This window comes from Rana temporaria, chromosome 7 (assembly GCF_905171775.1).
Source record: "Rana temporaria chromosome 7, aRanTem1.1, whole genome shotgun sequence".
NCBI lineage: Eukaryota > Metazoa > Chordata > Amphibia > Anura > Ranidae > Rana > Rana temporaria.
In genome coordinates, this window is record NC_053495.1 from 113,558,175 (window position 1) to 113,574,992 (window position 16,818).

The 16,818-nt window shown below is 42.6% G+C and overlaps 1 protein-coding gene across 1 annotated transcript in view; it reads left to right on the forward strand.

Moving 5' to 3' along the window:
* Positions 1–16,818, forward strand: part of STXBP3 (syntaxin binding protein 3) — a 73,990-nt gene that overhangs the window by 40,266 nt on the left and 16,906 nt on the right. The window contains exons 12-16 of the mRNA XM_040359845.1: positions 149–214; positions 391–471; positions 2,416–2,554; positions 3,918–4,024; positions 12,220–12,312. Coding sequence (XP_040215779.1) covers positions 149–214; positions 391–471; positions 2,416–2,554; positions 3,918–4,024; positions 12,220–12,312 — 486 coding nt within the window. The remainder of the gene's footprint in view (positions 1–148; positions 215–390; positions 472–2,415; positions 2,555–3,917; positions 4,025–12,219; positions 12,313–16,818) is intronic.

Sequence of the window (16,818 nt, forward strand, 5' to 3'; positions counted from 1 at the left end):
CAACATGGTCTTAATGCCAATCCCATGCTTAGCTTTTTATACCAGATCAGATTTTGTCAAAGTAAGGGCATAGCCGAACTGCTTTATAAAAGTTGGAATAAGTTTTAGGTTGCAAATACTAACCACATTTTTTTTTTTTTTTTAACAGCTTTCCATAAGTAATTTGTCCAGCCTTATGAAAAAAATGCCACATTACAGAAAACAGATGAGCAAGGTAAGAAGAATACATTGCTTTTATTCTGCCAAGATGTGTGAATGTTTACGGAGTGAAACAAATACATAATGAAACTAAAGGCTTACATTTTTATTGGGTCAATGTTTTTGTGATCAATATGAAATTAAGTTCCAGACTTATTTGTTTTATTCCATGTCCTACTACTCTTCTTACAGCAAACATTGCATCTTGGTTTAGCTGAAGATTGCATGCAGAAATTCAAGGGAAATCTTGAGAAGCTGTGTAAAGTTGAACAGGTATGTATGCTTTGATATTAACCCCTTCACGCCTACGGGTAAAATAATTTTGCAATTTCTACATGTGTTGGTAAAACTGTATGTAGCGCCTGTGTACTTCCAAGTACCGGTGCTATTAAAAGTTAAGGGATAATCAGAGTGTAGTTGACTCTGATTCTAATTGCAATTTTACAAAGGGTCTCTGTTTCAGCTGGGCTGTGCTGTTGGTCCATTCTGTTGTTCCTGGGGTGCTATACCACCCCAGGGAGACAGGTGTCGCCAGTGGAGTTCAGGCTGAGGTGCCTCTTGCCAGCAGCCAATCAGGAGGGAGTTTCTCTCGCAGGGGCATGCTGGGAGAGGGTACTTTTTGAGCAGACGCCATTGAGGCGGGGTTCTTTTCCTGAGGTGGCGCCCACCTTGAGGGTGACCACACATCACGGCCCCCAGGCGAGATGGCCTACCAGGCCGGGGTGCGCGTGCCACACGGTGTTCCTGGTTCCGGGACCATGTTGGCCCGGAACATTTAAAGCTGTGGTGAGGCCCCAGTATTCGACTGGGTCCCCAATTCTGAGAAGATCCCAAGCAAGAAAGCTGTTCGGTGGGGAGTCTGCCTGAGGAGAGCCAAGAGAGGCTGGCGATCCAACAGGGCCTAGACAATCCACCGGGGATCAAGGTAACCGGACACTGAAAGGTTGGATGTCAGCAACCTGTCAGTCGGTAACCTGATTTAAAATACTACCTGAAGGCGATTCTAATACAAATTCTACCAAGGAGGATTGTCTCCATGATCTAAGGGAGGGTCTGTGGCAGAGATCTTTTCCCTCAAAGTTCCGAGTGATACTCTGGCTGCCAGGTCGGTGTGAGAGGCCTGTCCAGGTACACTATACCCACTCCGGCTGGAGTGGTGACGAAAGTAAAGAATCGTTGGAAGCAGGATTGTTTCCGTATCGTTAAGCCTGAATCTGCTATTTCTTCTCCTCATACATCTTCGCTATCTACCTCAAGTTTTACTGTTTACCGTGTTGGGTAAAATAAAAGCACAAGAAAAGACACCTGCTGTGTGGACATTCCATTGCTTGGCTCTAATCAACTACCCTAGACGGCTGATTCATAGAGGTAACAGACACCCAATCTATAACCAGCGGCTCCTTTGGGGGTGAGCGCTACACATACATATCATCACAACTATTTTGTGTATCCAGGTGGACAAATTGGCCTTTCATTTGGTGGTAAATGGTAATGGAGATCTCCCTAATTTTAGCTAATATTTCTTGTTACCATAACCTGCCACAGAACCCAAAATAAATTCTTCTGCTCCCAACGATTGCAGCAATACCACATATGTGCATGTACCCATAGTACAGCCCAAAAATAATTTGCACATTTTTGCTTTTTATTTATTTTTTATTCCTCTCTAAAGCACACTGACAACCAAGGCCCTTTTCACATATGCACCGTTTGTTCGTTTTTTTTATCCTTCCGTTGATGGATGAAAAACTGACATCAATGCATCTCTATGGAAAAATTGATGTAAACAGATGATCATTCATTTACATTCACTTCCATCAACATCTGTTTTTTGGAACGGATCAAAGCCCTATTTTTCTTCTGTTAAAAAAAAGGGATTAGATGTAAATGGACAAACGATCTGTTTTTTGCATGAAAAAATGGCTCGGAGACTCAAGTGAAATTGATTAAAGGATTATGAAAATTATTTTGTAGCTTTACAAACATTGCTGTCCTTGACTGATGTACTATAAAGCAATACAAACAAAACAAAATTGTATAAGAAATTCTACTAATCTGCATCTTTTCAGTTCCATGCAAAATCTAATGATCTGCAACAGATTCTACTAAAACCTTGAACTAAGCTAAATTTAAAATAAATGTCAAGTGGCATATTCTAAACTATTGTAAGTTTACAGAACATTGCTATAGAATGCCTAACCTGACACTGTATTGCAGGATCTGGCACTAGGGACAGATGCTGAGGGACTGAAGGTGAAAGAGCACATGCGAGTTTTACTGCCAGTCTTGTTGAATAAAGAACTGGATAATTATGACAAGATTAGAGCCATTCTTCTGTACATCTTTGTGGAAAATGGTAAGTTTATTGGTGGTGGAAAGATCTAATGATGTAGACTGTTGGTGCCTTAGGCCATACTTAAAATTAAAACAACATTTTTTTTAAATTGTTTGCAGGTAGGTTTTATGTGGGTGTGTTTTTTTTTTTTTTTTTTTTTAACCACTTGCCTACTGGGCACTTAACAACCCCCCCCCCCCCCCCCCCCCCCCCCCCCGCTCAGACCAATTTTCAGCTTTAAGTGCTCTCACACTTTGAATGACAATTACTCAGTCATGTAATACTGTACCCCAGGGTTTGACAAATTTGCTTGGAATCTAGGAGCCAGCTAAAAAAGTTAGGAGCCAGAAAACACGCCCCGTCCCACCGAGCTTGTGCGCAGAAGCGAACGCATACGTGAGTAGCGCCCGCATATGTAAACTGTATTCAGACCACACATGTGAGTTATCGCCATGATTGGTAGAGCGAGAGAAATAATTATATCCTTATACTTCCTCTGTAACACAAAACATGCAACCTGTAGAATTTTTTAAACGTCACCTATAGAGATTTTAAAGGGTAAAAGTTTGTCACCATTCCACGAGCGGACACAATTTTGAAGCGTGACATGTTGGGTATCAAATCCTATTTCGTATACCTTCATGCCTTCTAGGCATGAAGGTAAAAAAACTTCTGTGTGCAAAATACTCCCCCCCCCCCCCCCCCCCAAATCCCCAAATACTCGCCTGGGCCCCATCTCTATTCAATGATGTGCATAAGAGCCAAGGCTCCCCTGGCTCTCTGCCTCATCGCTTAGACAACAGCAGTGCTACTTGCTTTCTTGACGATAGTGGTTACCAGGACAAATAGAGGGGCTAATTAATGAAGAGATACAGTATTAAGGTGTGTTTTAAAAAAAAAAAAAAGAGAATGTCTAACCCTTCCACAGTCTGTCTGTGGTTCTAAATGCAAAAGGTTTTTTAACCTAACAAATTCCATGCATTAAGGTAAAAAACCTTCTGCATGTAATTTCCCCCAGCCCCCCCCCCCCCCCCATATACCTGTCTGGTCTTAGTCCAGCGATGTGCACCAGAGGAGGCTCTCTCCCTCCTCATTGGCTCAGACGTGGGAGGGGAAGCCATTGCCTCATGCTGCTGTCAATCAAAGCCAGTGAAGAGGGAGCAGTGGCAGGGCCAAGTCCCGCTGTCTGTATTAATAGACCGACGGCGAGGCTCAGGAGAGAGGGAGCACTCAGAAGGAGGAAGGAGCCCGAAGCGCTGGCAGGGGACCGGAGAACGGGAGGATAGGGGGTGGAATGTTCACTTTCCTTTGTGCCCACAATGTATATTATTAGTTGGCTAGTTATACATTCTTTTTTTTTTTGTTTGTTTACTTTTATCCAAAGGGACAACGCAGGAGAACTTAGACCGGCTCATACAACATGCTAAGATAGAGAGCGATGGAGAGGTGTTGAAAAACTGGAAATATATTGGTGTTCCAATTGTCCAAAAGGTAAGGAATGACCACTATAGATCATTGCCAGATCTAGCGAATAATGATGCAATCAATATTTAATTGAATGTGTCTATGGGCATGTTGTAATCTTTACAGACACAAGGTGCAGCTGATTTTAGGGGAAGCTTCCACCTCCTAGTGCCTAGTACACACGATCAGAAAATCGTACGAAAAATACCGCTTTCGAAAAGATTGTACGATAATTGGATCGTTGGTACAGAACTTTGGAGAGCCGATTAGGACAGTTCATCCGATATTTGATCGGACATGCACAAAATATTTTTCGTACCATTCCAGGTTGTACGATTTTCGTTTAATCAGTACAGCAGTCGTTTGAAAATGCATTACAACACATGACATTACTTCCTAATTTTTATTCTGTCGTACGAGAATTTTCAGGACTTGAGTAAGCTCATCAGATTCGATCTGAGATTTGCATGCATCGAATGTACCAGGCTTAGGTTGTATTTTTCCAGCCAGTCACTAGGCTTCCCCTGACATAAAAGAAGCACCACAAGTGTCTAATAGCTAGATTCAGGTAGAGTTAGGTCGGCGTATCGGTAGATACGCCGACCTAACTCGGAATCTGCGCCGACCTAAGTTTAAGTGTATTCTCAAACAGAGATACACTTAAACCTATCTAAGATACAACGGCTTGCGCCGTCCTATCTTAGGGTGCAATATTTAGGCTGGCCGCTAGGTGGTGCTTCCATTGCGGTCGGCGTAGAATATGTAAATCACTAGATACGCCTATTCACGAACGTACACCCGGCCGACGCAGTACAGATACGCCGTTTACGTAACGCTTTATCAGGCCTAAAGTTATTCCATCAAATAATTGGAATAGTAATGTTAAAGTATGGCCGCCGTTCCCGCTTCGAAATTCGAAACTTTTACGTCGTTTGCGTAAGTCGTCCGTGAATAGGGATTTACATCATTTACGTCCACGTCGGAAACAATAGGCCCGTGCGGCGTACGTTGCCGCAATGCACACTGGGAAATGTAGGCGGACGGCGCAATGCGCCGTTCCAAAAAAACATCAATCACGTCAGGTCAAACATAATTATCATAAAACACGCCCCCTCAGCCTATTTTGAATTAGGCGCGCTTGCGCCCGCCGCATTTACGCTACCCTGCCGTAAGTTAGGAGGCAAGTACTTTGAGAATACAGTACTTGCCTCTCTGACTTAAGGCGGCGTAGCGTAAATACGATACGCCGCCTTAAAGTTGCGGCAAACTACGTGAATCTACCTATAAGTGCCTAATATGAATACTTGGCTGGTATGATCATGCAGGTTTATGTTTGTCTATGAGCACTGTCTTCAGTCTGTGACACCTGAACCCAGCAAGGAAACAGTCTGCATGTTTTATCCTATAATAACTGTCCCCTCCTAATCCATCAGAGGTATTAGCAGACTGAGACTGAGCTGGACAGCAGAAGCATACATGTATTGTCAAAAACAAATCTGTTACTCGTGTTTTTTTCTTCTTTTTTTTTTTTTTGCGCTTTCTTGCCCCCTTCATCTAACTTTTTCTAATCTTTTTTTTCTTTATTTCTTGAAGACTGTCTGTGCTGGGGATTCAGGTCAGTTAAAAAATCTAATGCTGCTTTATTGATACTGTATGCTGCAATCAACTTTACAGTTACCAGTTGTATATCATGGTGTTTGCACACATGTCAACTGCCTGTAGACTGATTAGAGCATGTAGGGCATGCACAAGGTTCTGTGATTAGAGCAATGCCAAATTACAGTTCCATGCAAAAGGGAAATGATGGAGCATTCCACTCAAATGTGGGAGGTGAATGTGCCCCAATTTCCCCAGTCTGTTTTCCTGCGCTGTGCACCCTGCTTGGGTGAGGTAACCTTTCCAGAAGATGGTCCCACACTTGGCAGTAGGACAGGAGTAGCAATTGATCTATGAAGGACTAAAACTATGGTGAAACCTGTTCCTCTACTCTACACTTTTTTTTGTTCCTTCCCATATTGCAACATCCTTTAAGTTCCATTTGGGCCTTTTTTAGGTATAAATTGATAATGCTAAACCAAAGGATCAAAGCGAACTCAACCTTTCTTAGTATTTTTCATTTTGCACCCATATTTAGGTTGTAACCTGAATAATGCTTGGTGTGCACAGCCCCCCACCCTCAAACTGGCCCCCCACCAGCAGAATCTAGGATTTCTTCTCCCTGCACGTTTCCATAAGATTTTAAATCAACTCGGCTGTGCATGGCTCTGCCCACACAGCAACGTTCTTTAAAAGTAATATGTATGAAAAAAATGACAAGACTTATCTGCCACTGTGGCAGAGCGACTATAGTCCTCAATGGAGCACAAGTGCTGTGATGGTACTGTACTTGTAGCCTCAAACGCAAAAGAATGCACATTTTTTACTTTTACAAAATGGGTGAATTGATTATTTAAAAAAAATCCTAACTCGCTTTGCGAGTGTTGTCTTGCAAAACTAGCAGGATTTAGGCCAAAGCGATGTGCAGTACCGCGTTTGGCCTGAGGTGGGGGGTGCCGGAGCCAAACCTTTCTGAGGTTTGCTGAGGTCCGCTGATCTGTCCTCTGGCCTTTCCGGCTGTTTCTGAGGATCTCCTGCGCCCCCCACCTCAGGCCGCATGCAGTACTGCATGCCATTGAAGTAAATGCGGAACAAATTATTTTCATTTCCACTGACTTCAATGGGGAAATTTGCTTTGATATGCTAGTACTTTGGATTACGAGCATTCTCCTGGAACGGATTATGCCCGAGGTTCCACTATATTCATTTTTTTATACCTGAACTTTACTATTTTGTGTTTCTGACAGTCTAATGATTACATCAGAGAGAAAAAGTCCAACAGGATTTCCTCAAAGCCCATCTAGGTTTTTTCACATATGCAAATTATATATCCCTACCTAGCCCTTAAAGCACTTTTGTGTGTAACTAGTAACTACTTGAAAGCTTTAAACTATGCCCTCTTTGTTACTATTTTATACCCTTATAATACAGAGGTGGATGATTTAAAGCAGATCTTAAGTAAAATATGTTCATAAAGTCACTTTATTTTGGGGGCTCCCGGATTCCGATAAGCCCCCCGCCCGCAGACCCCCTGCCCCTAAGCACCCACCCCTCCATGTTGAGGGCATGCGGCCTGGTACGGTTCAGGAACGGCGGGGGCGCTTGCTCGTCCCCTCCCCCTTTTCTGACCGGTCGGGCTGGGTGCTCAGATAAGGGCCTGGTATGGCTTTCGGGGGGGACCCCCACACCGTTTTTTTGGCGTAGGGGTTCCCCTTTAAATCCATACCATACCATGTTAGGACCATCCTATCCTCACGCATTTACCCAGCCAATATCCATGCTCGGCAACATACATTTTTCTGAATAATCGCACATATAGCCTATTTGAATCCCTGCTAAGAGGAATATATATACGGATCATATATAGTGTTCAATTTCCCAGCATATTCTATGTTTTGGCTTTAGGGGGCAATTTTTCTTCCCTGTGCTCTATAATCATTTGTGACTGCTCTGACTGGGCTATGAATGTGATATGCGCAGCTGAGATTCCACTGGTTTTTAATTAGACAACGTTGTTTTATTTTTTAAATGTGTAACCACCCTATCCATCTGCCACTTCCCCTCTTTTTTGATAAATTTTTGCTGCGTGTTTTTTCTACTATTAAAATGTATTGTACCATCCACAGTGTTCTGTTTTGGTCTTCTTTGAGAGAACTTTATTCTCTTATTTTCTTGTTGTAGGCCCTTGGCCATCGGAACTGCATCCCGCATAGCCTGTTATGTGGATGAAGTTTGGATAGGTACATTGAATTATTTGCAGATGTACTAATACCACCTTTTATGTAAGGTATTTCGGTTGATCCAGGCACAAATCCATATTTTTTGCCATGGCGGTATGTTTTGGGTCATTGTCATGCTGGAAGGGCCCATCCACGACCCATCTTCAGTGTTCTGGCTGAGAGAAGAAGGTTCTGATCCAAGATTTTACAGTACATGACACAGTCTGTTGACCCCTCAATGTGGCAAAGTACCTTTAGCAGAGAAACGGCCCCAAAGCATAATGTTTCCACCTCCGTCCTTGACTGTAAAGCCCTTATACACACGATCGCATTTTCCGCAGACAAAGCGTACGACTTTTATCCGAAGGGCGTTTGTCAGGATTTTGTCTTTCATACAAACGGCACACAATTGTCGGCCAACAAACTCAAAACTATGTGTTTTTTCAGCTTTTTAGCGCCATTCTTTGGGCACCTTCTGCTTATGTCGTGTTTGTTTGGTGAGCATTGATTCCAAGCATGCGTGTTTGTACCTTGAACTTTTGTCTGACAAACTTGTGTACACACGCTCGGAAAATCCGACAACAGACAATTGTCCACGGAAAATTTTAAAGCTTGTCATCCAACACTTGTCCCCGGAAAATCCGACAACAATTGTCCGATGGAGCATACAAATCATCAGATTTTCCACCAACAGCCTGTCCTCACACAATTCCCGTCGGAAAAAACGTGTGTAGGAGGCTTTAGGATGGTGTTCTTGGGGTCATAGTCAGCATTTTTCGTCCTCTAAAAAAAGGCACATGTGCAGGCCTGTCTGAAGTTTGCCAATGAACATCTAAATTATTCAGAGGAGGATTGGGAGAAAGTGCTGTGGTCAGATGAGACCAAAATTTAGCTTTGGCATGAACTCAACTTGCCGTGTTTGGAGGAAGAAAAATGCTGATTATGATCCTAAAAATACCATCCCTACAGTAAAGCACGGAGGTGGAAACCTTATGCTTTAAGGCTGTTTCTTTGCTAAAGGTACTGGCCAACTTTGCTGCATTGAGGAGCTAATGGACTGGGCCATGTATTGTACAATCTTGGAAAAGAACCTTCTTCCCTCAGCCAGAACACTAAAGATGGGTTGTGGATGGGCCTTCCAGCATGACAATGACCCAAAACATATCTCCAAGTCAACAAAGCGGTGGCTCAAGAAGAAGCACAGTAAGGTCATGGAGTGGCATAGCCAGTCTCCACACCTTAATCCTATAAAAAATGTATGGAGGGAGCTGAAACTTTGAATTGCCGGGTGGCAGCCAAGAAACCTTAAAGGGGTTGTAAAGGTAAAATATTTTTTTTCCCCTAAATAGCTTCCTTTACCTTAGTGCAGTCCTCCTTCACTTACCTCATCCTTCGATTTTGCTTTTAAATGTCCTTATTTCTTCTGAGAAATCCTTACTTCCTGTTCTTCTGTCTGTAACTACACACCATAATGCGAGGCTTTCTCCCTGGTGTGGAGAAAGCCTCTTGAGGGGGCAAGCAGGAGGGTCAGGACGCTGACCCAAGGGGTTTTTACAATTCGGCACTGCGTCGCTTTAACAGACAATTGCGCGGTCGTGCGACGTGGCTCCCAAACAAAATTGGCGTCATTTTTTCCCCACAAATAGGTGGTATTTGATCACCTCTGCGTTGTTTTTTTTTTGCGCTATAAACAAAAATAGAGCGACAATTTTGAAAAAAATTCAATATTTTTTACTTTTTGCTATAATAAATATCCCTCAAAAACATATATAACATTTTTTTTTTCCTCAGTTTAGGCCGATACGTATTCTTCTACCTATTTTTGGTAAAAAAAATCGCAATAATCGTTTATTGATTGGTTTGCGCAAAATTTATAGCGTTTACAAAATAGGGGATAGTTTTTATTATTTTTTTTTTTTTTTACTACTAATGGCGGCGATCAGTGATTTTTTTCGTGACTGCGACATTATGGCGGACACTTCGGACAATTTTGACACATTTTTGGGACCATTGTCATTTTCACAGCAAAAAATGCATTCAAATTGCATTGTTTATTGTGAAAATGACAGTTGCAGTTTGGGAGTTAACCACAGGGGGCGCTGTAGGAGTTAGGGTTCACCTAGTGTGTGTTTACAACTGTAGGGGGGTGTGGCTGTAGGACTGACGTCATCGATCGAGTCTCCCTACAAAAGGGATCACTCGATCGATGCAGCCGCCACAGTGAAGCACGGGGAAGCCGTGTTTACATACGGCTCTCCCCGTTCTTCAGCTCCGGGGAGCGATCGCGACGGGGCGGCTATAAACTAATAGCCGCGCCGTCGTCCCAGGATCGCTCCCCGCGGGAATCCGACCGCCGCATGTAGGACCCCCGACCCACGTCTAGGCAGGGACGTACAGTTACGCCAAGTTACGTGCCATTCTGCCGATGTACATATACATGCGGCGGTCTGGAAGTGGTTAAAGGATTTGGAGAAGATCTGTAAAGGAGAATGGACTCACAATCCCTCCTGAGATGTGTGCAAACCTGGTCACCAACTACAAGAAAGTCTTGCCTCTGTGCTTGCCAACATGGGTTTCTCCACCAAGTATCAATTCATGTTTTGCTAAGGGAGAAAATACTTATTTTACTCACTGAAATGCAACTCCATTTTATAATACTTGTATCGTGTTTTTTTTTTCTGGATTTTTGATTGATATTCTGTCTCTGTTATTTAAAATACACCTATGATAAAAAATTATAGACCCTTCATTTCTTTGTGGGAAAACTTACAAAATCTTCAGGAGATCAAATTATTTTCCCCACTGTATATATTTTTATCACAGACCCTAGAGCAGGGATATGCAATTAGCGGACCTCCAGCTGTTGCAGAACTACAAGTCCCATGAGGCATAGCAAGACTCTGACAGCCACAAGCATGACACCCAGAGGCAGAGGCATGATGGGACTTGTAGTTTTGCAACAGCTGGAGGTCCGCTAATTGCATATCCCTGCCCTAGAGAATAAAATGGTGGTGGTTGTAATATTTTGCGTCACTGTATATGTGCAGCGGTCTTTCAAAAGCAATTTTTTGTGAAAAAATACACTTCAATGAATAAAAAAAAAAAAAACGGTAAAGTTGGCCCAATTTTTGGAATAATGCGAAAGATGGTGTTAAGTCGAGAATTGTGATCTTTATTCTAAAAAGTTATTCTCCTTTTATCCAGAATCGTGCCGCTCTAGGCTGGCATTCAGTTCTCCATGTGCCTAGTGCTCATTTCTCCTGTAGACAATTTCCTAGGTTGTTTATTATGATTAAATCTGTGTCCCTCACTAAAATCTGAGAAAAGGAGTTTACAGGGAGTACAAAAATCATTTTTTTACTTCTGTCTGTGTTGCATTTGGAGCGTTTCCTGTACTTTACTTGACTTCCTCTCCTGGAAAGGTTGTTGTTGGGAAACTAAGGAAATTGTCTCTGAGCCCCGAACAGCAGTGAAACCCTACAATTATCTCCCTTACTCTATACAAAACTAAAACATTAGCTATAAAAATTTACTTTTTTTTGGTTCACTTCGGTGTTTTATTTTTGCACACCACACCCGGGTTAAAAAAAGAGATACTTTTAAAGATACTTATGTAATCCTGTAAATGAAGTCTAAATATGTTTTTTCAATTACCCTTCTTTCTCCTGGTGGCATACTCCTATAAAGCTCAAAAACCCGGATTTAAATAAATTTGAAGACAGCAATTGCTGATGACCTTAAGTTCTGATAATGCTAATTAGCTGACCATCCCTGGCCATGCTACTTTTTTGACTTGCTAACTTAGAAGCATGCAGCAAGCAAAGTCATCGTAAAGTCAAACCACCTCATTTCCATATTTTTTTTTGGTTGGTAACTTAGTGGTTAACAGGTTCAGAATCCTAGCCAGGCAACAGAGGCTAACTGGCATTCCCAATTTCCACTCAGTAGGGGCCCTTCTACACTGCATCGTGGTAACTATGTTGATACCCCAGTGCTCCTGCATGGCAGCATACCACGTTGCATCATAACGTATTACTGGTGCTGGCAAAAATGCAGCTGTTTTATTTGTTTGTTATTGCAATGTGTTAGGCAGCACATTCAAATAAATGGGCTCTTTAATGCAACCAATGGTAAAGTGTGTATGTTAAATTCACCGTAAGCCATCCTGGTGTCAAAAACAAAAAGGTTCTCTTTAGCACAGCGGTCTCAAATTGGCGGCCCTCCAGCTGTTGCGGAACTACAAGTCCCATCATGCCTCTGCCTATGGGAGTCATGCTTGTAACTGTCAGCCTTGCAATGCCTTATGGGAATTGTAGTTCTGCAACAGCTGGGGGGCCACCGGTTTGAGACCCCTGCTTTAGCACATTTTTATTTTGATGTGCCATTAACTTTTTTTATTTTTTTCAGTCCTTACATCGTAAACTAGCCAGGAGGGACCGATCAAGAGAAGAAACATTCCAGCTGTCCAGATGGACACCAATCATAAAAGATGTTCTAGAGGTGAGATTGATTCCTTTGATTTGTCAGCTTTTTCCATTCATCCAGGGACAGGCAAGCAAATAACTTGTTTGTAAGAAACGTGGGGAAAAAGATTTTCATGAGCAGTTTGGGCTGAGTCATTTATTCCCAAAATGCAGTCCTGTGCCATGCAAATTAAAGCAAGAAAAAAAAATTCTGCAAAAAATGAAAAAACATTTTTTATTTTTATACATACCTGAAGTGCCTGTTGCTAGGCAGATCGTCCTAATCTGTGTGTGTCCCGGGAGACCTCACCCATTCACGTCGCGCGGCTCGTGCATGCGCACGCAAGGCTTCACTTCCTGATTCCCTCACCGAGGTTGGTGGCGGGGGCAGCCGAGACACGAGCGATTGCTCGGCTTTGGCTGTCGTCATCGCGGGCACCCTGGACAGGTGAGTGTCCTTATTAAAGGGTCACTAAAGGAATTTTTTTTTTTTAGCTAAATAGCTTCCTTTACCTTACTGCAGTACTGGTTTCATGTCCTCATTGTTCATTTTTGCTTTGAAGTAGCTGTAATTCTGCTGTGATCTCCACACTTCCTGGTTGCCTGTTTCCTTATAACCACAGTACTGGGAGCTTTTCACTGTGGTCTAAGCTGTCATTACTGTGTGTCTAAAACTCCTCAGAACCAATCGGATTCATTTTAAAAACAAAACACTGCCCTGGATTTGTTTGTTTTTGTTCTGTGAGTCTTCCCGACTCACCTCTCACCCGGAACTTCATGTATGTACCTTTAAAACAGAAAGTGAAACTAGAGGCACATTATATGATAGATTAAATTCAATTTTTAATCATTTTTAAAAGGAATCAGTTAACTTTTATGTCTCTATACCCAATAAACAGTCATTTCAGCAAAAACATTTTTTTCCTTTAGTGACCCTTTAAGTCAGCAGCTACAGTGTTAGTAGCTGCTGACTTAATTTTTATTTATTTTTTTAAAACCGGACCTCCGCTTTAAGGATGCTTTACCTGCTGAGTTTATGGAGCTAGTAAGCATAATAGAATAGTTGGTGTGTATTAACCGCCTCCTGTAAATATACGTCAGTAGAATGGCACGGCTGGGCAGATGCACGTCCTGTACGTCTACCCAGCCGTGGGTCGCGGGCCCGCGACCCGGTCCGAAGCTCCGTGACCCGATCGCCGCTGGGGTCCTGTGATCGGTCCCCGGAACTGAAGAACGGGAGAGCCACGTGTAAACACGGCTTCCCCGTGCTTCACTGTGGCGGCTGCATCGATCGTATCACCCCTTTATAGGGAGACACAATCGATGATGTCACTCCTACAGCCACACCCCCCTACAGTTGTAAACACACACTAGATGCCCCCTGTGGTTAACTCCCAAACTGCAACTGTCATTTCCACAATAAACAATGCATTTTTTGCTGTTAAAATCACAATGGTCCCAAAAATGAGTCAAAATTGTCTGAAGTGTCCGCCATAATGTTGCAGTCATGAAAAAAATCGCTGATCACCGCCATTAGTAGTAAAAAAAAAAAAAAAAAAAATTAATAAAACTATCCCCTATTTTGTAAACGCTTATTGCTTTTTTTTTTTTTTTTTTTACCAAAAATATGTAGAAGAATACGTATCGGCCTAAACTGAGGAAAAAAACATTTTTTTTTATATATTTTTGGGGGATATTTATTAGAGCAAAAAGTAAAAAATATAGATTTTTTTTCAAAATTGTCGCTCTATTTTTGGTTATAGCGCAAAAAATAAAAACCGCAGAGGTGATCAAATACCACCAAAAGAAAGCTCTATTTGTGGGAAAAGGACGCCAATTTTGTTTGGGAGCCACGTCGACCGCGCAATTGTCAGTTATAGTGATGCAGTGCCGAATCGCAAAAAGGGGCCTGGTCCTTTACCTGCATTTTGGTCCGGGGCTTAAGTGGTTAAGGAGCTAGTTATGCATCGCAGACATTTGTCCTGAGAAATAATAGTTTTTCTTTATCGTACATCACGGGACGCAGAGCAGACATAAAAAAGTTATTTTTAGAATCGTGGACTTCATTCGGATCCAGTCGAAAAAGCTGTCGGACAAAATGGATGGTACCCGAGCCTCATTGGAAGGAGAGAAGATTCCTCAGTTTGCCTGTAAATGCAGCGCTTCTCCTAGGGGGTTATACGGTGTGGGGAGGAGCTGATGGTGCCGCTGGGGGACCCCAGAAGAGGTGGATCGGGGCCACTCTATGCAAAACAAACTGCACAAACTGTGTAGGTAAGTATGACATGTTTGTTTGTTATTTTAAAAAAAAACAAAGCTTTACAATCACTTTAACCAAAGGTACTACATATTTACATGGAGAAAAAATCTTTTCCCTCAAATGTCCAGAATTTTTAAATATTCATATAAAAATAAATGAAACTGGGCATGTGGACAATGTCGATATTGTCAGTATTCGCAAGCTCCTGAAAAGGTTAAAGTGGAACTTTTTCCAGGTCTAGCTATATAAAACATAAAAAATGTTTAACATCCAGTAATGTGCTGTTTCACCCTGCTCTGCACATGCTCAGTTGCTCTCTATTTTTGGGCACTGCCGAATTTGTAACGGCTGATCTGCTAACCGTTTTAAAGTGGAAGTAAACCCTCCTATCCTTTTTCAGTCAAGGACGCTGCTATCTTACCTTCTGTTTGATCTGTAACTGCCATGGTGCTGCACATGTAATTGGTTATGACACCAGACATTTGGTGGCTTGACAGTTTGGTTGAAAGCACAAGCATATGTGACCGCATTCCCAGGCATGCTGGAAATGTAACACTTTTTTAAATCCATTAACTCGATGGGTTTAGTTCCACTTTAAGAGCCCTTTCACACTGCCAGCACCTGGGCATCGACGGTAAAGCGCTGGTAGTTTTAGCTGCGTTTTTAGGGTGCTTTTAACCCCCGCTAGCAGCCGAATAAAGGATTAAAAGCAGCGCTGCCGAGGTGCTTTGCATGTTCTTCAGTGGGGCTGCCAATTGATTTGAATTGGCAGAGGTGCTTTAGGAGCGGTGTGTACACCGCTCCTAAAGCGCCTCAAAAAAGCTGCTTGCGGGACTTTTTTGACGTCCTGCCAGCGCAGGGATTGCAATCGAGGCTTTTTTGAGGCTCTATTTTAGAGCTACAGCGTCTGAAAAACGCCTCCAGTGTAAAAGAGGTCTAAAGCAGAATTAAATCCTCCTATCCTTTACAGCCAAGAAAGCTGCTTCAGTTTGATCTGCAACTTAGTGCTGCACATGCAATCAGTTTTGATAGCAGCCATTCGATGGTTTGACCATTTTGTTGAGAACAAAAGCATATGTGACAGTTGGTTACATTCCTAGAGCACCAGGATTGCTGTGTGTTTTTTTTTTATTTTTTATTAAACCAATAGATGGGTTTAGTTCCGCTTTGTTTTACTACTCTGGGCTTCAACAAAATTGCAGCCTCCAGCAAGAAGAAACTGGGGCAATGCTGGAGGCAATTTACAGCACACACTAATTTTGGTAGTATAATCATTAATGTATGTTCCTTACTAAAGAACTTTATTAAGTTGTTATGGGCAAAGTTCCGCTTTCATGAGCTCACACTCAGGCAGATCTACTTTTATAATAGGTCATTCTCAGCTACACATTCCTTTCATGGAGATGAACTCCTATGCCATTCTCTCCAGCTAAGTGAAATCAAGCTCTACTCATTGTTCTGTTTACTAAGGTATATTCGCTATTGGACAGCTACTTGTTTTTGACAGTACTCCAGGGATATTTAGGCCAATAAACAGTACATACCACACCAGTCAGATGGTAATGGCCAATGCTGGACTCCCACAGACTATGCAATCTGTAAAAAATCTCCCCCAACCTTGCTGTCAATGGGCAGTAGTGGTGAGCTCCCCTCTCTCCGCTTCACTTTCAGTGCAATCCAACATGGTCTCCCTGGCAGAGTTGTTTCTTCTGACTCACAGTAGCCTGTCTCTTTCACAGGGATTCTCCATAAGGCTATTAGCTCCTGCCTTAAAACTTCCTAACATCCTTAGGCTGATGCTGCTTCACTACTGTTCAACCCTCCTGTCAGGGTCACCACTTTCCTCACAAAAACATAAGGAGACAGAGTGTTTTCCTTGTGCAGCCCTTTTTTATTAGAACAATAAAATCTTACTTACTAAGCCACTAGTCTTTTTTTTAATTTTTTTTTATTCTTTATTTATTACAGAGAGGCCGGCCCCCGGGGGCCACAACAAACAGTAAAGCATTACAATCACAACAGTACAACAATACAACTGATAACATCACAAAACAGGTGCTCCACAGATGCAAGCACCGCCCGGACAGGAAACAGGGGTCCCTAGGTGATATGTCTACGGGGATATATTACCCCGTCAAAGCTGTAATAAGACCCAACTCTGTCCCCCACCCGGTGCGGAGCATCCGAGAGGGCATAAAAATAGGCGTTCCGGGGCCTCGAGGGCCCTGCCCCCCATCTCATTTTTCCTGTATTCAAGATAAGAGGGGGAGAGATGAGAGAAAA